General features: G+C 39.1%; 1 protein-coding gene across 2 annotated transcripts in view; it reads right to left on the bottom strand.

The window, feature by feature from the left end:
* Nucleotides 1–11726: 11726 nt before the first annotated feature.
* Nucleotides 11727–26133, bottom strand: part of MINDY4 (MINDY lysine 48 deubiquitinase 4) — an 83740-nt gene continuing 69333 nt past the window's right edge. For both annotated transcript variants that reach the window (XM_085316494.1, XM_085316495.1), the window contains 3 exons: nucleotides 24715–24895; nucleotides 19900–19972; nucleotides 11727–15062 (listed from right to left, as the gene is read on the bottom strand). In XM_085316494.1, coding sequence (XP_085172620.1) covers nucleotides 15014–15062; nucleotides 19900–19972; nucleotides 24715–24895 — 303 coding nt within the window. In that variant the 3' untranslated portion in view covers nucleotides 11727–15013. The remainder of the gene's footprint in view (nucleotides 15063–19899; nucleotides 19973–24714; nucleotides 24896–26133) is intronic.

Raw genomic sequence — 26133 nt, 5'->3', positions numbered from 1 at the left:
TAAAACATATATATATATATATACATATATATATATATATATATGAAATCCCATTTCTTTTTAAATTAATGGTAAAATCATATTGGTTTTAATAGGGATGGAAGTTCACCTTTAAAACATATCCTTAATGGACAATGGAGAAATAATGCAAATAGTTTCCTTCTTTGTTCTTTTTCACAACCACTTTCTCTCAAGGAAGCTTATGAGTAGGGGCACAAATGTCCCAGAAGTCAGATGATAGAAATGAGTAGACCTGTAAGGCTCCTCTACAACTTTTATGCCAATATTCACAAGAGGTATTTAAGACATCATGGTACTGACTGGGAAGTACTTAAAGGAAGGTCTAAAGTTCTCTGATTAATTCTCATAGAAACGTACAATTTCTGATTTTGCAAGCTCTACTCATACTCACAAGGGAACTTTTTTTTTTTTATTTTGCAATAAGACTTTTATTGCTGTWGTTTGAAAATGTCAATTTTCTTTTCAAACGTCATGTTGTTAAGAGAAAGGGAAAGTAAAAACATACCTCATTTGACAGAAAGGTTCCCAAGTACCCTTAAAAGCATCAGAACAGAAATAAACAGACATGACAACTGGATGGTGGTATTCTGTACAACCCTGATTTTAAATCACATTCTTTCCTTTCTGAATTTCCCTTTACTTAACAGCATTCATGTGTATTGCTGTTAATATTTTTTTTTATTAATTTCAAATTACCAAAAGATAACTAGGAGGTTTTGGTTATCAACTTCCAATTTTTGCTTATTTATTTTTAGTGGTRTTTTCCAAAATATTYRGCAGTGGAATAGAATCTGCTTGTGCTACATATTTACTGTGAATTTCAGAGCAAACAATTACAACATCACAATTTGTTTATCTGATAATTTTAAATGGGCTCCTGAATCAGTAGTATGGATCTCTAAAAATTTGTGTGATATATTCCTTTTCTCACTATTAGCAGATGCTCCTGCACTGCTTTCTTCCCTCTGTTCAGCAAATTGGGTCTTTTCTTTGAACATTAACATGTTAGTAACAAATYGTGGCAGTGTTTACGACAGAGATATATTCAGAAAGATATACACAGTCGTAAGTGGGGACACCACATGCCGTTATTATTGGATAAAGAAGCAGTTTCATAATTTTGTACTGGAGACTRTTCGGAGCATTCCCAGTTCTTGCTCCTCATTTACGAAAAGAGCAACTACAGCGTGGTTTATTTATTATTGCTAGCAATCGTTGTGGCACATTCTGGCACCATCACGGGAAGAACAATGTCACCAGAGGCCGTTTCCTAYGCACCGCACTGGAAATGCTCAAAAATCTTAGCTGGAAAGCAGCTTGTTGAGGCCCGAGATCATAAAGGGCTTCTTTGGCGTAGCTGACACTGATCTCRATGCTGGAACAAGTACTTAAACCCTTGCAAATTCTGAAAGAGTATAGAGAAAAAGCCCAGAAAAACAATCTCTGGTTTTGTTGTTGGGTTTTGTTTTGGTTTTGGTTTTTGTTGTTTTTTGCTCAGTCTGTGGTTATATTATTATATTATTATATATTATATAATATTTTATGTTATATTATTATAGCCACTCGCTATAATCCATGTATATAAGAAAAGGGAGTGGGGGGGGAAGCTTTAAAAAGTCTGAGCTATTGCAGTTTCAGGTAAAGAGACCAAAGAAGTATCCTCTGAAAGCACGAGGTCTTGCATGTAGTGCTCCAACAGCAATAGCTACAGACCATGAGAGGTTCCAGCACGCAGAGAACAAACACAACCTATGAAGGAGGGCACAGATGAATGAGGTGCCTGGAGGGGCTGATATCAGGGTTGAGAGTTACCTGCTATTATCTAAACATCTAGATGCTAGGCACCTGTATCTCAGGTAGTCACATTCAGCACCTTTGATGGTCAAGAGAGATCAAGAACCTTCAGAACAGGAGCCAAGTTTTCCTAAAGTAGCTGTCAAAGGTAGGTCAGAAGGATGTATCTGTTCATCTGAATATAAAGGATGTGTACAGTGTAGAGAAGCTACATATTTAGTAACAATTCCTGATGTGTATTCATGTTTTAGACATTGTTTTTAGAAGTATGAAGTTAGGCGAGACAACTCCCACCCCAAGAGGACCATAGCAATTAGCAAAAATATGCCATTCAGATTTTAATTTGAATTCAGAGCATTATGGACCATCCCATCCCACCCCATCCCTCTCTCTCTCACACACACATTGAGATAACCACACGGAAGTTCATGAAAGCACTGTCTATCATGACGGGATGACGCCACGTGTCCTCTGCCCATTTTCAGGGCAATGTACACATCTAAAGGCACATGAAGGAAATGAGAAAAGTTGGAGACAAGGGAAAGCGGAGYGCACTGGGAGGTGGCCCTTGGGCAGTCCAAGTGTTTGAGAGGAAGAATGAAAAGCACAAGATAYTGTGAATGAAAATGATCGTGTCCAGTAATTCTCATTCTGTACACTGGGATGCAATTTAATAAGGACCAGCGCTGCAGTAAATGGCGTATTTTAAACAYCCATTTGAACAAAAAGCTTGTTTTAAAACATAGCCTAAGGCACTGAGCTCTTTGGATAGCTCAGGGGATACCAGGGAGAGTTAAAACTGCACAGCAAACCTGGTCCAGAGAACAAGTACCGATTGCAAGTATGACTGCCGTGATTTGTGCACAAACTGGCAAATAAATAAATAAAAAAAAATAAATAAAACACACACACACACACCATACTTCTGTATGACTATCGGTTTCCCTAGCTGGCTGTGTTGGTTTGTATCCCTAGTTATTCTCTTTTTGCACACTTAAAATCCTAGTAAGAAATGCAGATTTAAATAAAACAACTGGTCATAATTATAAAAGCTTTCTTAGGAAAATGGTTTCCTCACCATTTGGATCAAGCTGTGTTTTGTGAATTGTTCCTTCAAGAAAAGCAATTTATTTCCAAAAATCCTTCCCAGCAAACTAACAAGCCCAAACCACAGATCAAAATAAAGGTCATAAGCCAGTAAACAGCAGYTGAATGCATCTAAACAGAAGCTATTTTTGAAAACAAAGAATAAAAGATGAGAGAAGACATGTAATTAAAATTAGATCATGGGTAGAGGCTTCACTTTGGATTTTGATCACAGACTACAGATATCTATGATATGACRGCTTTAGTCCGTCTAGATGTTGAATGTTTTCAGGTAAGTAGAATTCTTTAAAAAAATTTGTTTATTTATTTTAAATTTCATGTAATTGCAAAGCAGAACCCTATGCTAGTCACAGTTTCACTTGGGGAAACAGGCTTCCATGGAGTTAAGAATAAATAATAAAGTTCTAGTTTGGACATATGATATTTAATTTAGGATTTGTGATTAATATTGAATGTGATATACGACATACTAAGATTATATTTTAATACTTCTCACCTTTATTACTTAAAAAAAGATAGCAAAATACTATGTTAGAAACCATGGATCCATTGCACAGAGGTTGAATCTGCAGTAATGTTGAAAAAAAAATCGGAATTGTTCAGTCGGCAAGAAAGGTGAGGTGACCTTAGAGTTAGCCACATGGAGGGCCAAACCTGAAACCTCCTTAGACTAAGAGTGGTAACGTGACTTTCATAAAGGCTAGTGTCCTAAATGACAACACTGGAATGAAGGACTAGAGGAGCTTTCTTGAATCACTGAACTCAGGACACCGTGTCCTACAATCTCTTTCAGGAACTCTTGCCAGTTCCCATCCCACAGATTCAGAACACAGGAAGATCTGGATGGTTTGAAGGTATCTCACAGTGTTGTTAAAGTCCCCACCTAATATTAACTCCAAATTTCTTTGCTTTTTTAAAAAACAACTGAAAGTATGTATCCAAATGCTTGGTCCCTTCCTCACTGAATTATGCTATGATATGATTAGAAGTTCATCAGTAAGCACAGAGGATCAGATGATCAACAACTAGGAAGACCACAGATCCTGCCAGGTGCTAGAGCAGCCAAATGCAAGAGCCTGATGGGTGTGGGGCTGCTGCAGCTCCATGTCCCCATGATCAGCCAGCAGCAAGGCTCAGCACATATTCCAAGTGGATGTACATACACCCCTATACMATCGCGTGTCACATGTATATACACATAGCCAGCTGCACAGGCCAACRAAGACAAAAAGCTGTGCCTTATCAGCACACACATCAACACACAGCTCTCACACAAACATGAATGGCACATGAGCCCAGGAATGGTCTTCYTCTCTGGCTGATCAGGATGAAATATATATATTTGTATGTATATGTATGAATATAGTCGATATAGGTCCCTCCAGGAGCTGTCCTTTGACRYGCAGTCTGAACACAACTAGCCACTTTTATCCCCTTATCCTTCTGTTCGCACACGCATACTCCTCTCCCAAACRCATTGATCTCTCCTTTTCACTGTCTTTGGTCCTCCCTGTAATCATCCCAAGAGTTGTCTTGCACATTCTCACAATCCTCCTAAAGATATCCCACAGTAAATTTTACACAATACCCAAATGCTCTTCGCCTGCATCCCACAGTCAATCCCATACTCCTGTAGGCAGTAGCCTGCTCAGCCTGCAAGGCCTTCCAGGAAGAGTTTCTCTGGCTCCTCTGGGCTGACCCCAGCTGGTGGGTCTTACCTGGAATATGGGCTGATGGTCCTGCTAGGGTAKCTGTGGGAGCAGCCAAGTCAAGGTATTCCCTTGTTGCTAATTGCATTACTGGAGTTCCTCTACCCATCCATGATCTTCAGCTTCTCACCAGGCCTTTGTATTTATGCTGATTAGCCCTTAATCACATAGACTAACAGGCAACTTCCTGCCTGCTGCCTACTTTATTGGTCCTCTAGCCAGTCCCTGCACAGTTCTCAACACAATTTTCCCATCTGCTGATCTGCAAATATCATTCTCTTCTGCTTCCCCATGTCTAGGCTACATTAACTCTCAAGGCTTGGGGAGCTCTGTCTGGCCAACACCTCATTGTGTTCTCTTCCTTTCAGCCAACCCTTATTAATCACCAGCTTCCCCTTGTCCATGTTTATGAAGGTTTTGAGATCCTTTAAAACTCTTCCTGGCATACAACATTTGTTATTGTGTGCCTTTCCCTTTGGCTCCTTCCCTCCAATTAAGACACTAGTCCTTCCCTTGGGTTCCCATCTCATTCACTCCTTTCTGCGTCAGAGGCATGATATACAATCTACGACTCTCCCTCATTCACATGTCAACTCACAGCTCCTTTCATTGGAAAACTCACCAACACAGCTGATGAAACATCTTCTCCACCCCAGCGTGAGATGGAAAGGCAAGAATGAAGCAGTAAGTGAAAAACAGTAAGTGAAAAACAGTAACAATTCTGCTTTATCAAGCAGATGTTTTAGATTTTGCAGACTGGTGTCATGGTAAAGAAGAAATTGATTTTCAGTCAGAGTGTAAATGAAACAGGTTTTTTTTTTCTTTATCAGGTTTTATTACAAATATTGTCAATAATCTCCTTCTTCCACTCATTTCAGAAGCCAAGTAATCCATGCAATCATTCTGCTTCAAGAAATGACTGCAATCAGAGAAAAAACTGCAAAGCAAGGAAAAAGCTCCACCTCCCAGAGTCTTGCATCATAAAATTTAGCAAGAGCTCATACATGCCCAAGAGCTAATACTTTGCAGCCTCTAACAAGAACCGATTGCTCAATTTCCCCTCTCATTTTACTGGCCATTGCAAGGTATACTTTTTGCATTGCCGTGAATTTCTGGAAACCAAGCTATTAGGGCRTAATTAGATTCTTAGTTGGATAATCTGAATCCTTTGATGTTACTCTAAACATGTGTAAATTGTACACCTCAGCTGAGGTCAGAGATCTAAACGTAGGGCCAAGTCTTTGGACATTTCACCTTGGCCTTTCCAGCAAGCTCATGTAATTTAACCCAAGTCCATGAACTAAAATAAAATTCACAATTCATGGCTGGTTACATTTGTGCTTATGACCTATTCCTATCCGAACAGGAGTTGGACAGGACAAAGCACAATGCACTTCCTTGCTTTTATTGCTTTCATTCACTTCATGTCATGCCAAAGAAGGTTGATTTAGGAAGCTCTAGTAATTAACTGCTGATGTTTTTGACTGCTATTCCCAAGAGATTTACAATGACTTGCAAYGGTTGTTCTGTAGGAAACTCTTTTCGGAACAATTGTAAATAACAAATATTCTCCGCATGGCTTTGCTTTTGCAAGGGCTGGGCTGGACTTCACAATCTTTTTAAGCAGAGGACATTATTTTTCCCTTAAGCAAAAGTCACCTGTTCCCTGCCTCCCAAAGCCCTCATAAATCACCTTCTCTTTTCAAACTCTACTGCCATTTTGCATTTCTTTCCCGAGAAATAAAACCAATAAACGCACAGCAATGTATGCATTTTACTTGTCCCATTTGCTAATTGGAATTATAATTTTAATAAAATTGGATTGTTTTGTACAGAGCAGACTCAGGAAGGATACCGCATATGATAAGAATTTAGCACTGACTCAAGGAGAAGGATGTCAGTCATAACAACACTGTTTTATATCGAAGTGCTYGTAAAAGACCAGCTGTCTTCATACGCCACGAGAAACTATTACAGAGCATTACTCACTTGTCACATTATCTAGAACTGACATTTACCATCCCCAGTTTGCTATTGTTATATTTTACCCTTTTACTTCTATTAACCAAATACAAACAATGTATGACAGCAGATTTAATATCATATGAACAAAGTAATACAGTCAGTTAAAAAAACAGAGAGATGTATTGTAGCAATGAGACAAAAAGATAGAAAGCATGAATCTTTTCCTGAGCCAAAATATAATAGCATGCAAGGCCACTATCTTCCGTGTGAGATAAATAAAAATACTGAGCACAGTGAGAATGGTATTTAGCTGGTTTGCACTTGGTGTGAGTTTGGCTCTTAATACACTTTTCTCCTGAATGTAGTGGTCAATAAAGTAAGGGAAGCATAGGCCTAAAACTGCATCACAAAGAAGAAAAATCTGAGTAACATAAAATCAGTGATTCATGATGATATCTCTAGAGTAAAATCATTTGTAGCCTCTTCTTTGTTCAGTATTTAAGGTGGTTACTTTCTGTTTACATGGGTTCATAAAAATGATTTACTGTTGTACCTTCCACCTCCACCTGTGACGGCTTTTCTTTGATGTTTACGATTTCTTCTCTGCCAAATYTACTAATGTGAACCACACCATATGCACAGTTGAATGACTGGCTACTCAGTAACTCCACRCTCTCCCGTTGGGTTTTTATGTTCTCTTTGGGAATAACTGTGCAGAAAGCTGGACATTCTCGTGGGAATTGTGGCAGACACCATCACAGAATAGCTGAGTTGGAAAGGACCTCGGAGATCACCTAGTCCAAACTCCCTGCTCAAGCAGGACCAGCCACAACAGGTTGCCCAGGACTAGGTCCAAGCCAGTTTTCAACTGCTCCAAGAACACAGAAGCCACAACCTCTCTGAACAWCCTGTTCAGTGTTCAACCACCCGCACAATAACAAAGTGTTTTCTTGTTCCAACAKAATTTCCTGTGTTCCAGTTTGTGCCCACTGCCTTTCGTCTGGGCACCACTGAGAAGAGTCTGGCTCCATTTTCTTTACTCTGCCATCAGGCAKTTACACACATGTATCAGATCCCCCTGAACCTTCTCTCCTCCAAGCTGCACAGTCCCAGCTCTCTCCACCTCTCCTCGTGTGACAGATGCTCCAGTCCCTTAACCATCTCTGTGGTTCCTTTGCTGCACTCACTCCAGTAATTCCATGTCTTTCTCATACTGGGGAGACACGTCCCCTCACTGGACACAGCGCTCCAAGTGTGGCCTCACCAGGGCTGCATRGAGGGGAAGGATCACCTCCCTTGACCTGCTGGCARCGTTCTTCCAGGACACCCTTGGACTTCTTGCCACAAGGACACAYTGCTGCCTCCTGGTCAACTTGTTCTCCTCCAGGACCACCAAGTCCTTCTCTCAAAAGCTGCTCTCCACCTGCTCAGCACCCAGCCTGCCCTGTGAAATACGGTTATTCCTCCCCGGCTGCAGGAATTGGCACTTCCCTATGTTGAAATTCATGAGGCTCCTCTCCGCCCATTTCTCCAGCCTCCTGAAGYCCCTCTGGAAAGCAGCACAGCCCTCTTGTGTATCAGTCACCCCTCTCACTTTTGTRCCGTCTGAGAACTTGCTGAAGGTGCTTTCCATTCCCTGGTGCAGGTCATTAATGAAGACAAACAGTGTTGACCCCAGCATCAGTCCCTGGGGGACACCACCGTGACTGGTCCCCAGGCAGACATCGTACCATTGACCACAATTCCTCTGATCCTTGCAGTTCAGCCAGTTTTCAACCCATCTCACTGACCACTTACCTAGCCTGCACTTCATCAGCTCGTCTATGAGGTTGTTATGGGAGACAGTGTCAAAAGCTTTATGAAAATCAGTGTCCTTGGACTTGTGCACGTTCAGTTTGTTAAAGTGTTCGCAAACCTAACTGTCCTCCACTGAGGGTAGGTCTCACAGTGCTGATTCCTGAAGGTCAGTTTTACTAGTAAAGACTGAGGCGTCTAATACCTCTGTGTTTCTGGCACCTTTTGTTACCAAGGCCTCTACCCAATTTAAGAGCCGGCTCACGGTTTTCCTAGTCTTCCTTTTGCTGCGTATGTACTTACAGAAGTCTTTCTTGTTGCCTTGTGAAGACTGTGAACCACTCCCTTCCCTTAGCCAGAAGCTATATTTTTCCATGTTCCCTGCAGTAATGAAACAAAATTCAAGGTCTGGCGACCTTGGCTCATATYCACAACTCTTAATAAACCAAGTACATCTCAGCAAAAGGTATGTTTGCAGAATGTAGCTTTTAACCTTATATTCTTTGTATGCTTTCACAGAGGAGGTAAACTTTTTTTCTTTTTTTGGGATGCATTCTTTGCTAGTGTTTTGTCAATGAATAAATATTTGCTGAATTCCACTGCATAGAGTATTTTTACAAATTCCCAGAATATTTTTCAGATTAATTGGAAGTCCTTGCCAAATGATAAGATAGTGATAAGAAAATAAGCAGAACACTCATATAAGGTATTGGTATCTTGGGTGTTTTATCAGGATTTAGGATTGTGACATAGTCCCAGAAATGTTATAGAAGAAATCTCTGCTTACAACATCTCGTGCCTAGGAGACTTTCCAAGTCTCAACTTTGATATGCCTCCTGTGTTCCCATTTGAGCAACCTAATTTTATTAGYAGCTCCTTCTCCAAATGCTGGAAGGTTCCTACTGCTAAATCCTGTGGTTTCTTTCACAAAGACATTTCTCTAGCTCATAACTAAAAGCTGGGTAGTGGAAGACAGAGGTTAGAATGTTGCAACAGCCAAAATGAATCTGTAACCTGCCGTCTCATCCACTTGTTCTGTCGATTACACAGGTCTATAAACACACACTTTTTCTTTTTTGACTTTATTATTCCCATAGAGCGGGATTCATTTATTCTAGCCTCCCTATAACCAACATAATCTGTGAAGATCCAGTCAGTAGCAGGCAAAGAAGTGAAAAGTGCAATTCATTTCATCCTACAGCCGGCACCTAGACCAGGTCAGATTACTCATATCCATACAGCGCCTATTTCTTACCAGTGTCTGTAAAGGAAGTCCTGGATCACTACTTTAGATGAAGAAATCTATCCTGCAGACATCTCTGACTAGATTAGATGAATCCTACCTGAGATTTAAAGATTAGACTAAATCTCCTACAGCCTTTATTTTGAGGCTTTTTACTGTGGATGCTCACCACTTTCCAGTCTTGTTATTGGCATGGATATGTCAGGCCACCAGAATATGTTACAAACATCTCCCAGTAAGMACTGCATGAACCAGCTGTGAAAATTAAATCAATTTGGCATCTGAACCCATTAGCCTTGTCGCATCTGAGCCAATAAGCCTTGATTACAAAATGAGGATTTATTAACTCAGCTGCAGAGCAATATTAATGTCACTATGCTGCTTCCATATTTACTGTCTCTGAGTATCTGGACTGTCCCATATCAATCTGTGGCTAGCTTGGGACATCACTATCACAAATAATCTAAGGTTTCTCAAAAAGACTTTGAAAATTGAAGCATCTAGATCCATGAGTTGCTGTGAAATATCTTAACCTGTGCGGATCCAGGATCTGCTACATAATGGGTGCTGAACAGCATGTGCTGTGTGCACTGCCAGAGAAACCACACACTGGCCAAAACTCACCTTGATGACAACAGCCAGAGCTCAAGGAAAGAAGGCTTTAGCTTGGGGGGCAGAGTGAAGGTCTCAGCGTTATCTGTTCTTCGCACAGTAAAGAATTCTGCCTGTAAGCACAACTTGCAGCATWTGTCAACTGTTGCAATCTAACGTAACTCCTTCAAGTAAATGAAAAAGCAAATGAAACTTGAAATCTTGGACTGCCGATGAATATTTATCTAAGAAAAACAATAATACGTAACTGAGAGGGGTTTTTCTCTTTTAAATCAATGCTTGTTTCCATTTTGATACAGTCAACAACTATTGTTAATGTAGGACATCACAAAAATAGGTTACTTTCCACYGTAACAACAATCCCATCCCACCCTGGTTGAAATGACAAAATATGTGATTGAAAATGTGCTTTTTCCTTTTCTAGTTTTATAAACAAAGCTGCTAAGGAGAAACTGCTTCCTTATTTCGGAGGTAATGTTGGATTTATTAGCTTTCAGCCAATGAAAACAAAYAGATGAAGAGTGCTAATATATACAAAGTGTTCTTAATGGGATGAGTTTTCCTTAGGTTATGTAGCAGGCTGGGCTCTGGGTCATACAGACATGTAGGAGCAGTCATTTTCTTTCCATGGCTAAATCTCTGTGTTATCTACTAGATCTTACTGATCAACAGAAAAGCAAAATAATGCAAAATAATACGAGTTAGTTTCTACAAGCATGCATTGCAGGAACAAATTATTGCGACACAAACTTTAGCATTGATTTACTTTTTTCACCTGATCCACTGTAACTGCTCATGTACCAGGTCTGGTAAAATGGAAATAACTGGACACACCTTCCTCCTCGGTAAACTTACCCTGGGTTAGGAAAATCCATGCAGGTAGCTGACACATTAGGTAAATCTACAGCTTGTGTTGTAATATGTTTCCATAGCCATATTCCCAATCACTTAGGCGCTCTAAAGTGCCTCCTTCAGAAACTCTTTCAGAAACCGTCAAAAAGGTTTTTAGAAATGATTTGAGGCCCACATGCTGGAGATCCCAGCCACCACAGAATATCTGGCCTACTACAAGTATTTCAGGTTCAATACGTGAACCTTTACAGCCCCTAAACCAAAAATCACTCCTGAAAAACTTAGCTTAAAGCTATGTCGAGATTTAACCCATGACCTTGGCACTAGCAGCACCATGCTTTGGAGCCAGACWGTACCTCACATTTGAATCTAGCTTCAGTCCACTGGCATAAAGACCTGTAGCTGCCTAGGTGTAACACCACCGAGCTCAATGCGGGCTTTCTACCACTTCTGAGCCATCTCCAGCATTATGCTACCGTTCCGCTCTCAGAAGTAGCAGGCTTAACTTTTCATTATTATTCCGCTGAACTGATGAGGCCCACGAAACATTTATAGTCCGATATCTCTGACTAATTTCCACTAGCAAATGAACTATTTAAAAAAATGAGGAGGAATCTGGGTTCTTACTATCACCATTGCTTTGAATGTTTTATTTATATAGGACATTCTGTACAAGACAAAGTTAAATATACATTTCCACAAAGGTGACATATAAAACACCTTACCATAAKAGCATGTTTGCTTAACTCTTCATCTGCATATACAATATGCCACGTTTGTTGTCAGTTAAGGGGTCAATTTTCAGCAGAGGGTTTATTTATTATACCACAGAAGGAAAGAGAATGAAATCAAGCCATATATAGAGCCCAAGTACCAAATGTTACCCAGTGTCTTTTCATGCACAATTACCAAACAGTTGCTGCTTTGTTAACTTCAGGAAGTCACGTTCGTCTGGTTGTGAAAAAGAAAATGGGAAACAATGAAAAGGAAAACATAATTAAAAAAAACTAGATGCAAGCTGCTGGAACAGGATATGATTCTGCACAGATCCCTGCCATATAACATACTGTGGTCTTCTGTGACTGTTTGAGTCAAAAAAAAGGCCTGTGAGGGTGAACAACCACTTGTGTTTTATACGAAATAAAAAGATGTAAATATTTTGCTTCATGCAGATAGTGACAGAGGGAATGCTCTGATGTCATTTTTTTTTTTTTTTTTTTCGGAAGAACTAGATTTAAATGAATGTTTCAGTTGCCCAGTTCCTCTTTATGGAAGGGTTCCCTAGTAAATCTTAAGTGCCCTCTCTCTTACCTAGAAAGGACACTACTACTGAACTCTGGAGAAGAAAAATACTGGAAAGGGCTTAGTAATGCTGAGCTTCTCTACGCTCCAGTTGGGTCACAAGAATCGCCCCRCACATGTGGTGCAGGTGTGGTGATATAGTCTATGGACATTTATTTCTGCCTTTGTGAGTGAAACTAGAGCTGAATCTGGAAGGTGTTCAGCTTAAACAGATAACAGATAGACAGTGGATTTTTCAGAACAAATATATATGCACATAATTACAGATAATGGATAGGAAAGATCTGGCTCTGCAGAATTCAGTGATAACGGACATAAATTTCAGCAAAATACTCCCCATAACCTGTGATGAAGGAGCCTCAAACTCTCTGCAGCCTATTTCAGAAAGAGGCTTAGAGCTCAGGGCTTACCCTCATCTATTTGTCCCCTAAGGTTTCCCATAAAATACAATCTCTTTCCTAACTTTATTCACTAATTTCCACCTCTTTCTTATACCTTGAAAAACCCTCATGTCTTCATGAAYGAAATTCATCTGAGGCAGTCACCTTGGGCTCCCGTTAGCAGACGCCTGCTCAGCATACAGCCCTACAGTCGGGTGCACAACTCTTCTCACCCTAAAGCAGATGTTGAAACAAGGCTTGATGACTCACACCTTAACGTGGCCTGTTTCTCCGTGCCAGCTATAGAGAAAGCCCAGAGGAACAGCTCATGTGAACACAGCTGCACTGTAGACATTCACATTTTACTGAGATGAAACTCAGGCCGGTCACAAGGCAGCTCCCTGACTTTCCCACAGAAATGCTTATCTTTGCTGCACTTCCACCAGGGCATGGAAGTTTATCTCCAAACTGGCATACTTTAAAGCAGTGCTTTAAAATAATTGGTGTGGGTGTACTAGATTAGAAAACCCAGGAATTTTTTATGTTATACATGATCCCCAAAAGTTTTCCATCATCTTTCTGTCACTACTATTTTCTGTCCAGGGTCAAACACATTCTGAATATTCTAATTTTTTTCTTAYAGCTGCCCTGTGAGGTAGGTGGGAAAAATCAAACTCTGTTTGCAATATAAAACAAAGCGTGGGCTACAGTTCATACAAAATTTAAGCAGGCAAAAGTTTTACCATAGGCTGGTGGATTGACTGACACCATGCTCAGCCATCCTTAGCTGTGATTTTTTAGGACACATAAGAGAGAGCTTTGCATCTGGGATCTTTCAATGTTTGTGATCTCCCACTCGCAGGAACTCTTAACATCAGTTACCTTGAATTACCCTGAACCTTGATGCAATCTCTTAGTGGAGAATTGTGGTGTCTGCAGTTTACATGATGAGTGAATCTGATCTACAAAGGCAGTCTTGAGCCCAAGATACAAACATGCCCTGAAACCCAGAGATAAAGGGGTTTACCAAAGGCCATATAACATTCCTGTAGTAGAGTCAGGAATGGATGATAAAAAGCAAAAGTCCTTTACTAAACTTTCATGATACAGTCACTCTCCAGATAAAGCAGTAAGTTATAGGCACACTATTTATCTRCAACCTTTCTACTAGGAAATCATTTTTTTTTTTTTTTGAAGTGTATTTTCCAATCTTCAGTTAAGTAAACCGTTTCCATTTTGGTAAAGTGTTGCCACAGTATGTCACTTAAAGAATTTATTTCAGAATACAACATGTTGTTTTGGTATCTCCAGATATATCTTCTCATTACACTGTTTTCATACATGCATTTTATTTAATCATGAAAAATGGTATCTATCACAGATACRCATGCCTTAAATGTTAATCCTAAAACTTTTGTGTTTTCTTGTAACTGTGGAGAAGCAAACCACCACAGATCTTATCCAGCATTTTGGTACAAATAAGCCCTAGTGTTACATCAATGTAAAATTAAAGACACTGGTATAGCTTTCTCTCATCCCGAAAGGAAAATAAGCCACATCAGTGTGAGGCACTGTAACATACTTAACAGTTGCACCAAGTATAAGGAACACAGTTTTACTATTATTCTGATAACACAAAACCACTAGCCTTACTGCAATTTTTATGAGACTGCAAGAACTTTGTCAGGCTATWGCTGAAAAGTCCATATGGCTACCAATAACTTCAGTGCAAAATGACAGCTGCTAATATCAGGGAAAGAAGTGAATATATATTTCTTGAATGACATTTTGTATTTATTCTGGAGTTTTCCAGGTGAAGAACTAGGCAGGATTGAGAAGGCAAGGAAAGTGACAGAAATCTCAGTACAGCTCCTTTCATCAGATTTTTTGGAAATAATTGCAGGATAAAGAGTGGATCCAGAAACAGACCTCAAGGGGATGCTGACAACTTTACTGCTTCATCTGAAAGCTTTATTTGGCAGTGGAAGCTCAATCTGCTCTCAGAAACTGTATGATAAAGGCAGTGACCAAGAGTTTATGTAAATGCTGTTTATATTACAAGCAAAATACCTGACGCATGAGGTGAAACTCTTTCAGCCTGCACACAACCATGTCATTCTTCCTCACGATAAACTGCATAACTCTTGTCCTATTTCCTGTATTGGTGGGAATAGGAATGTGAGAATTCAGTCGTTTCCTTTATTTCTTTACAAATAAAGTGCGGGTCACGCCAGTCACAAGATTGGTTCTGTGCCGTTCCAGTCAATAACAGCTCCGTGCCACCTAGAAATGAAAGCAATCATTTTACATCTGTCAGTTAATCACATTATTGGAGTGGTAACCCAACATCCCTCAAACAAACTACTTTAGAGCTTTGGATGRACTCCCTTGGGGTAACCACTTATATCTTCTCCAAGGGAAAGGAAGGGAAATGAGGTATTTGCATCCACTACTTTCAGTGCCCAACCTACACTTACTCTAGTCTTTTTTAGGCAATAGAGAGTCCTTAGCAGCAGCTGACTCCAAAMAGGCCCCTTGGCTTTACAGAGACGGTAGGGAATCCCCAAGATGGTTATGAGAATTAACGCTGTACAACCAGAATGCTCAGTCTCTTAGCTGTTATTAGGCAACTTGCACATTCCGATACAGACAGGCCTCCAACCAGGAGCTGTGCGGATCTGAGATCTTGAGACCAGAGGACTCCATTTAGCAGCTATCCTTGTTTCTGTCTTTGGTTCCTTTCAACTATTCAATGGTACACTTCAATGACACAGTTTTGCTTTCTCTGTGGTTTTGTTTTGCTTTTTCTCTGCCGTTTTTATTCTTGGCTCCTTTTTGGCTGCTACTGCTCAGCTGCCCACTYCAAGAACGTGACCAATACTGTGAGGGCAAAGAAAGTATCTATCCTTCATTTGTCACCAAACATGCTTTCAAGGCATGGTGAAAGATGACGAGGTGATCCAAGACCCAGTGAAACCATGATGAGTCTCTCCAATGATCTTGCTGGGTTGAAGTGAGTTAATTCACTGTATAGCTGGAGTCATTCATTACATGAATGGCAGTCTGGTCCACGGCATTTCTTGTATTTGCAAGTTCATGTTCCAGATCTTCTTAGAATTAAACTCGACACCATTCCCAGTGTTGACTATTTAGATCTGTTTTGCAAATTTGTGCTCAAGAGCACASCATCAAGACACTTGTGAGGGGGTAGGGACAACAGTGTTTTGCCAGAGTGCAAGCCACATTCTTTCTGTCACGGAGGAAAGGATGTGACAGCAGGGGTATGACAGCTCAGTCTTTTTGTTGGGCAGGTTAATTAAGTGGAAAACAAAACCAAAAGCTGAATCCACACAGCATTCAAGCCAAAGTCTTAAGGGAAGTGGCCACCTCAGGGCTCCTTCTCAATCTATAACTAGTCACATCAAAACTGCAAGTAAATTGATATGGAAAATTCAGGCTGCTGTGAAATTTGTCCTTACTTTTTCAGCAGAATATTCTTTCTTTCTTTTTTTTTTTCATTTTTTTTTGCTGACCACATGAAAGAAATGCAGAAAGACTGTCCCCATCCTGGGGGCATAGTAGGAATACACAACGGTGATCTCTTACTGCTTGAGTTAAAAACAGAACATACGCTAGCCAGGCACAGTCTGCTTAGTCTGGTATTTTCCAGTGTTATCAAATTATTCTTTATCTTTGTGGACAATCTTCCCAAGGAACCATCTTCTTTCTCACCACGGTGATTAAAGCTTTGAGAGGGATACTGGAGCAGCAAAAGCCAAATGACAYAGAATCAAATCTGCTCTACGGACGYACTGTCCTCTGTGAAAATAGTAGCATGGCATCACTGCTGCTGACACCATTTTTGCTGGTATGGGATAAGATATTGCAGATCACTATGCAATGAGGAAATGGCCTTTTCTAAAACAGGTTTTGAATAAGGAGCTTAAGCAGAGAAACATATTCCAAAGTAGGACTGAAGGTAAATTTCATAAAATGCCTGATCCTCTGTATTTATTTTCCAACTATTTTTCTTGAGCTGTTTACAGAATGAAAAGCAGCCTATGGTTCTTTGCCTGTACAGAGAGGGCTTCAGAACTTTTTTCATCTAATGAATCTGCACAAGRAAAGGGTCAGATAGTCAGGGACCTCACTCACAAATACTGAACAAGTGTTTTTTATGTGGTTAGAAACAAAATGGTCTGGACAACGCACTGTAATCATTGTGCCACACTGTCCTACCACAGTGCAATTCAAATAGAACCTAGATTCTTGCTGCTAATTCAGTTATAATTTATCAGATAAACAACAAAAAACAACATTTGCCTCATCTGGTTCAATTATAACCACATCCAAGGTCACGGAAGTTAATGGGAATACTTCTATTGAACCTAAGACGAACTGGTTCAGGCCCCGAAGAATGCTCAATCTGGARTAACATGCAGAGAGTACTTCTTGTAGTAATCACTTGATATTGTTATAGAGCATRCCAATAATTCAGGCTTAATTGCCCATGCTCTCCACTCCTTTAATCCACCAAATATCCACTTGTCTCACTTCAAAGAAAAATTAATGTACTATTTATCACACAGCCCTGCCACCCCAGAGGAAAGCTGACGCTAGAGGGTTAATAAAATACTTTACTGAATTCAGATTATACACTCAGATCAAAGTTTTATTCCCCTCAGGCAGGGCTAACAGATGTTATTTCCGCCAGTGGAGACAGTGGCTAAGGATTGTGACTGTGATATAAGAGTATTCTTCAGGGGAGAATGGAATAAAGAAGTCTGCACGGCATCTCCCAAACAACCCAGGGAAGCACATTCCAGACATCCTTTGGTCAGAATCTGACTACTTCGACAGATGTCTACAGTTGAAAGTCATAGYAAAAAGACATGTGCTTGCACTGACTCTTTGGTTGGGAGCCTGCAGGTTCAAGCAATACCTGCCGGTGACAAGCTGTTCTAGCCCTCTGAGGTGTTAGCTTCTTTAAACTCAAATTTCTCTCATTTGATGTTTTACAGTATGGGAACTAAAAGCATGAGCCTCACCTCCCTGCAGAAGCAAAACAACTCTTCTCCTCTAATAATAATAATAATGAAAAAAATCCTAAATATAGAAGCATTCTATTACATATGCAGTTCTCCTTTTGGAAGAGGATAAAACAAACATCRGACAGATGTTAGGCATATAACTCAATGCACTGTGAGACGATGTTCAGGTATTAGGGTAAACAATGGGTAAGGAAYGGGCTAAAATAGAACTCAGTATTCTGAAAAAGGAAAAATCTTGATCAAAATTTGGAACATGGAGTTAAACTCCTCAGTTCTGATTGTTCAGGCTGGGAAACTCCGCAGTGCCTGAGAAATTGTCCTGCATTTTTTGGTGAGAAAGGATTAGTAAGGAATTGCATTATGGATGCTTGGTCAAAAGGAGTAATGGCTGCGTTTTGTTTGTTTGTTTGAACGCTTGTTTGAATAAAAAWTAGGGGTATTTTCCATGCTTGTATGATATGAAACTTACTTTTGTACCTCCCAATTTGTTCATACCTCTCAATTTGTTAACAGGTTAGCTAGTTTGGTTTCTTTCTACTTTTTTGTATATACTGTCTAATAGTTGGAAGAAAATGTTCTTAAAAAAAAAAAGAAGAAGGAAAAATGTGATATGAAAAACCTTTGACAGCAAGGCCACGATCAAATAAAATACAAAATACTGAAGAGGCTCAGACAAGAAGCCAGACTGATCAGGGTAAATCAGATAATCTTGAGAATGGTACAAACAAAATAAAATGACACTGGAATTTGCTGGTAATTTACTTCTGCAAAAGATTAAAGTACAGAATTTAAAATAAACAAACATCATCACTACGAAAACTGTGCACAGCTTTGAGGCTATGCCAGGAATGGAAGCCATTTTAACACYGATTTTAAGCTGCATGCATTATTCACCTCATTGTGTGGGGTTCCTGAGACTATATATAATGTATCTTAATCTGTAGACAGTCATGCTTACGTTTCACTAGAACGGAGAAACCAATACAATATATGTGTGCAGGGAGCCTGGGCTAATATTACTGTTGTCAAGTTACAGGATTTCTCTTCTACTTTTCTGTAACGGTATAATGGCAGCCCTGCATGAACAAAGAATTTGGCAGCCAATGCCTTCATTTGTTGTTTTTCTATTTTTTTTTTTAACAGGAAAAAATGTGGCAGAGAGATGAGGGAAATGACAAGAGAAATCTGAAGCCGCTTGGCTTGCAGATGTAACAAATGTTACGGGCTTTGACAATGAGGCTTTTACTTCTTGCTCCAAAGATACGCAGATAGCATCTTTTAAAGTCCTGCTGCTGGAGTTGATATAAAACTGATTTTTTAATCCAGTAAAATTTCCCCATTGTGCTTCCTTTATATCTCACTAGAGTAACTGAAAAATGTTCCCATTAACTTCAGCATGACTTGGATAAATTTCTAAGAAGTCCATCGTTTAATATCTTACAGACCTCAAAATGGTCATGAAAATCTTAACTCAGGAACTGGTCTTGTATTTAAGGAGAGAATATGACATAAGAACTCTCAATGATGGCTTGACAAAACATCAAAAACACTATGTTTTGGGATCTTGAGAAGCTTTTTGCTCTTCTTGGACATATGAACAGTTTGAACAAACCGAAGCTTTTGAGCACAGGGCTTCGTGCACAGAGAATGGTACCCAAGTCCCTCAGTGCAATTCTAGTTTTTAGAAAAGACTATTGATGATGGAAGAATTTTTCACCTTTTCTCATTATACTTCTGTAACAGGAGTCAATCACTATTAGGTATCCAAACTACAAGCTGAGTTCTCAAACTGATTTTAACTGAGTAAGCTTTGGTGATGTAATGAAGGTACCCCTAAAACTGAATTGAATGTCTTAGCAAGTTTCCTATTAATTACAATAATAAAACAAGAAAATGTGTAATACATATTATCACAGCCTGGCCCTCTGATACCTGTTCTAATTATTAACCACTAATTTTACAAGACCATCTATTGCAATATTTAAGTTTTACAACAATCCAGCCTAATACATATTATGTTTATCAATAACTGAAAATAACCTGTGTGAATAATTTCAGCTCTCACTTACTTTGTCCTAATACAGTGCTCAAGCGGCGGAGTAAGATCATTGTCTTTAGCTTCAGTGCACATCTGCGTTGTGTCTGCAGGGACATATCAGATACGATTAGTGTCTGGGGTATATCTGTATTCGTCTCTGTACTGCAGTGGCTTCTAGGAACCCCAACCAAGGAAGTGAGAGAGAAGATGAAGAGTCACTACTGCTCACGCTGCAAAGCACTTAGCCCACAGTAAGCACATTCCTACTTCAGATTGAAATGAGTGCCACTCCTGGCACTTGAACGTCAGCCCACACTCTCATTCACATCATCTGAACGGAGTGGGCACGGACAGGGCCAAGAATGCTCTGAGTAGATACCACATGCATAGCTTGTTGTAGATAGCGTGGACTTTATAACCGACCTTTATAGCCCTGAGTGGGCTATATGCAGGTCATGGCACTCACTACTTTAGTCATATCTTGTATCCTCTTAGCTCATGGTCTACAACCTGTCCATGTGAAGGCACTCCAAAGCCTGAAAGAGGCTGACTGAATGCAAACTTTATATTGGGAATGACCCCCAGATTGTGCCTAGGAGTTTTGGGGGGAGTTAGTTGGTTCATGCTCAAAACTTTTGCAGGAATGTCCTGACTATTTAACACAAAGGACGATCATGGAACAGTGTTCTGACCCATGTTCTGAACCAGGTTATTTTACTAATATAAACATGTCTCAAAGAAAATATGGATCAAAAGGTGAGAAACTGTGCTGGAGGACTGTCGTGGGGTGTTTATTTTGCAGCTGATGTGATGATTACTAAAAATGCAGTTTTCTTATTTACATGCTAAGGACAACTGTAGTTCTAGGCTTGAATAGCAAATCCCAAGCCCAGTTCAAACCAGGTTAAGATCTCTTCCCCTGGAACGGAAGATGGTCCCTTGACTTTTGGGAGAGCAGTGCACGAACCAGAGAAGATGGTGTTGTACTAGATGTAAAAGAGCTAGCACGAGCTCTGAGCATATCTTTGGGACGGAAAGGCAGTTGCATTGTTCCAGGGAAACAGAGAGGTCAGTGTCTCAGAAACTGGATCTGTCAACAGTGAAAGTAGTTGCTGAACTTCCCAGGGCGAAAACATCCTGAGACTAACTTGGATGTCAGTCTCCTCAGCTGTTTCCTGTTTTGGAGTAAAAYATTTTAGACTGCAGCAGACCAGACTTTTTCGTTTTTTGTATTTTTTCTACCCATCATTCAGCCAGTGGGCAAGTTGTGAGGTACAAAGGATGCCGAACCAGAGTGTAGGATATGGACCTGATTCAGTGAGACTGCTCTAGACAGGATGGGGGATGATTGTTTCTATATTCACAGTTGCAGCTGGCCACATTGTACCATGTGTCTGGTCTATGGTTATAATAATGCAGTGGGTACTTTACCTCAATTTTCCTAATATGCTGAATATCATTGGCATAAGTGAAAAGGCATTTGCTGTATCTAGATGTGTGTGAAAGAGTTTGTTGCATTTTTTACTGTACCATATAAAAACAATTCAGCTCAGGGGAAAAGTGTTGCTATGTCCTGTGGTTCAGAGGGAACATTGATGGGTCTCCACTAAACTACTGATTAGCCTGCCAAAGTATTTTGCAAGCCAGAAAGGTAAAAACTAGCAGTGCAATCAGACACTATTTATGCCAGTCTCAGTAAAATCTGGCATAAAAGATGACCTGACTCTCCCTTGCCTGCTGATCTTGTCAGCATAAACACACACAGAGAAAACTCTGAATGATTTTAGGGGCTGGAGTAATGAAAAACGGATACAGTTTAGAAGTACATAAAGTAACGGCAGTTTTCTTCCTGAACCCCAGGAATTTAGAGGTATGCCTATTTCATCCTAACATTGAAGAGTTTATAACAGATTTTAGAGGACTCCAATAGTATTTGGACCTGTGTGAGACTTCCTGATGCTGACATTTCAGATCTTCTCATAGTGAGAAGCAACAGCCTCTGGCCTGACCGCAGCACTGGTAGTAGAACAGGGATTTGGCATGGCTGCCTTTCACCATCACTGACAACCTGCTGAACTTCGTGAATTTTAGACTTGAGTTCTTCCAAGTAGGAGACTTTGAGTGGAGGTATTTCATAGTAAGGAATATGAAAATGTATCACTAAAAGTTTCATCTTACGGAGGCAAGCAAGGAACTAAGTTAACTGAATGAAAAACTGAGCTAAAGTGTTTCACATAACTCATTCGAAGCAAGGAGCATTGATGCCACACTGTTCCATCCTGAAGTTATCAACAGAAGAAGAATCTGAGTAAGATAAAATACAGTTTCTTCACTTACATTCTAATTTAAAYTGAAACCTTAGGAAATTATGTTTTATTAACCACCTTTCCAGAAACCTTCTGCATATTGGAACAATCTCAAATGTGGGATAAAGCTATTTTGAAAGAAATTGTTATAATCAGTATACTAGGTTGCCTAGTAGCTGTTTCCAATAYCTGAAAATCTGTAATTTCAGTGCTCACACTACCTTCAGAGGGATTGGCAAAGGGACTGAGGATGGTGCCTATGGCTCTGAAAGAATCTTCTGAGAAATCTTGCTATATTTTTTCTTAGCAATTATACAACCACTTTTCAAAAACGTTTTTGAAAGGATATCAAGTTCAAGGGAGGTGTCAATTAGGTAAAGTTACATAGACAGGCACTAATTGTATATATTAGAAAAGAGGTGAAGTATTTCTCCAAGTAGCACAACATACTTTCATACAAGTGCTCTGTATGACATTTATCAAAAATCCCAGAATCTCCAGCAAGTCTCTAAACAGCTGACAAAAGCACATGTGCAAAATGCACATGGGGATTAATTTAGATACACTGACTTGTCTTCCTTCCCTAAATATCAGAAATTTCTACCAAAAAAAAAAAAAAAAAAAAAAAAAAAAAAAAAAAAAAAAAAAAAAAGGACAGAAGAACCCAGAAGAACCTTTGTCTGTTTGGAATAGCATGTAGAATATTTTAGCAGATGCTGCCTGCTTTCAGAAAGGGACTTTGTATTTCTTTCCATTTTGGTAAATGATCATGAATGGTAGAATCAGGGCAAAATCCCAGTCCTGGATAGTTTCATTGATGATTCCACGTAGAAGAGGAAATGTTATTCTCCTCAAAGTATTATTTTGCTCTTACTTTCTGTTTTTAACTCCTTTTTTGCCCAGCATAATTTCTTTGAGATTTTCTGCAAAGTGACCTTGATTGTACCCTTCCTAATATAATCTCAGTTTTAAGGAATTCCCYTTCTTTTATATGCTAGTCAAAAGCAAACGACCATGCTAATCAGCACCAGTGGAGATGTATCTGTGCTGTACCCAGGACCTCACCTAGCATCTCTGTTTAATGCTGCCTAATCATCATAGTTTGTTGGTATTTCCACTATGAAAATACCAGCAATACTTAGCATTGTAGTATTCCCACCTGGTACTGTGCTGCATGTTTTAGATATATCAGCAATGTAACCTTTAAGAGGTAAAGGAATTTCAGKTTTTTCTCCAGACCTAACAAAGGATTATTATGCAGCCAGAACTAGGAAAGCTTTTCCCTGGAATGACRAAACTATTTGGATTTTACAGCCTTTTGCAGAATTTCACAGATAACAGAAGATTTACTAGGACACATCCATGGAAGAGGTTACACAACAAAAAGATGTCTACCTCTTAATGCAAGTTTAATCCTCGAGGAGAAATAAATGCAACAACAGGTTGAATAGTAAAGGAAATAATATATACAAGCTCTAACCGCTTTCTTATCCTGGGATCTCAAACTGCTTGGTAAGTCTGGTTTTTGGAAATGTTCATTTATTAATGAGGAAAATGTTCATTTATTAATGAGGAAAATATAGATGAGGAACCCTGTTCAGGACTGTATGTTACATGACAGAACAGAACAGAACAAACGTGTCTCAATGTCTCTAGTTCTGTGCTGAATTGTATTATCTGTGTCACTTACTTAYAAAGAATTCCCTTACTTCACGAAAATTTCCTTCTTTATTTAAAGTCACAATAAATAATTAGGGATTCTCTTGAGTCATTGGAAAATAGTGAGACTGTAGTCACCTCCAAAGCACAAAACTCGCAAAGAGATTATTTTTCTCACACTGACAACATATAATTGAGAAATAAATCATRGAAAAAGTTCACCCTAAAAGGCATGTTTCAGAAAATTAGGAACCTATGAAAAAAGTTAATGTTTTCTGGTAATTATGATTGACTTGATTGTAGTATGTTAACATTTACAATATGTTGCCTCCAAGCGAAGAGATAGTGAGTTTTTGTACGATCTATTTCAGTGTATTTTCTTTTATCTGAAACAGGCCACGTGGCAAACCGTCGGCAACCACAGTCCTGTGGAGGTTGATCAATTTGTTCAGATAATAAATAATGTGATTACTAGAACAGAATGACATGGATTCAAATTAAAGTAAGAGGATAAATAACAGGGAGAAAGACTTGCATTCACTACCACATGTTGAGAGATGTTAAAGGCCTCCAGCACTCCCATCACACTAATAGTTTTGGCACATGGTCTTAATTAGAACATACAACACCCATTATAAATAATTCTGTCTAAGAAACAGAATGTAGGTGCAAACAAAACATACCGACAGCTTWTTTTTTAAAGGATGGACTATAATACAGTGGCTCCCTAAAATTGAGAATAAATTTGTTTCAGGTGTATAAATATATTGAAGGAGAGACAACAAAAGTTAAGGAAGATACTGTTAGCAAATAGGAATTAAAGGGCCAAGAATAACTTGACACCACCAGAGACGAAATGCCCAATAATGCCTTGTACATACCAACTGTTAACCGTATCTCTTCTTCTTGGTTGGCCAAGCCATCGTAATAATACAGATCAAATCTCTGTTCTGTTTTGCAGTCATCCAATAAATTCTTTTCCAAACAAAAAAGCACACTGAAGTGGCTTTCACTGCATACCAACCAAATTGGGTATTTAGGGGTCTTCAAGTAACAACCAACCTGAAAAAAAAGATAGAACATAAAAAACTTTGGGGGGAAAAATACAAGAAAAAAGATAACTAATTGTGSAAAACAGTAAATGTATTTTTTAGTTATTTATTCTGGTCAACAAACACTAAAGAAGGTTTATTATATACTACTGATAAAGTAGACAAGTAAACAAGGGAACATACAAAGCAAGTATCTGGCCTTAAGTTATAAGCAGGTCTTTCATTTTAGCACCATTAGTATATTATTACAGATATGTAAAGCATTTTCATATTCCAGATATGTACAATATTTTCATCTACTAGAAGAAAGCAATAGTGGAATAAGGTTTTTTTCTGCTGCTTTATCTCATAGTCTTTAAGGTTCAAGTCCAGCAAAAAACTGAAGCTAGTTATATGCTTTTTCAGCTTACCTGTAGATTTCTCATAAAATTCAAAGTGAAGCTAGGAATTGCCCAGGAATTCTGAGTTGAAATTCTTCATGGGATGCCATATAAAATAAATCTCCTAAAAAGAATTTTGTCACTTTTTCCTCACAAATGAATACACTTTATAAGGCAGAACTATATATGTTTGAATACCTGGGGTTGTGTATATATGGCTTTGAAATTTCATATATGCTAATTATTAGCATAATAATAATTATAATCGTTTCATAAAATGATTCATGGCAGTTTCCTGCATCCACTGAGTAAGTATCTGACAAGTATTTCTCTCCCCTCGCACTAATTTGTTCTGAGATAGATAACATCCTCCTGCCGCATACTGCTGCTTTAGATCAGCCCTTCAGTTTTAAATAATAGCGAAAAAAMTAGTTATTAGATTGTTTAATGTAGCAGAGAAACCTTGCTTATTCCAGCTGGGATTTTAACATTTAGCTACAGAAGATATTTATGGTAAGCTATATTCCTGTCATTGAAAAAACCTTCTAAGTTCAAAATAGAATTGCTTTCCCCTAATGAACTGTTGATTTTCAAATCTTCCATAAATTGTCCAGGGAAATTCAAAACAAAAATACAGCTTTTTGCTTTCAGTGGAATGATTCTGACTATGGCTGTTCTTTGTATTCTTACAGTGGCTGGAATCACTGCTGTGTTGGATAATRTATAAATGTCAACATCAGAAATCCTTTAAGAATCAAAGGATCTTCCAAGATCCATTGTTCTGTCTTCTCTTGTGTACTTAATCTTGTCTACTGCTAAACAGATATAACTACTGTGAATAGYCTTTGATTTATTTCCTGTTTTATGT

Source organism: Rhea americana, unplaced genomic scaffold (assembly GCF_003343005.1).
Source record: "Rhea americana isolate MKP2758 unplaced genomic scaffold, rheAme1 scaffold_47, whole genome shotgun sequence".
Taxonomy (NCBI): domain Eukaryota; kingdom Metazoa; phylum Chordata; class Aves; order Rheiformes; family Rheidae; genus Rhea; species Rhea americana.
Note: the sequence above shows the minus strand (reverse complement) of the source record. Positions and strands in the feature narration are given on the sequence as shown.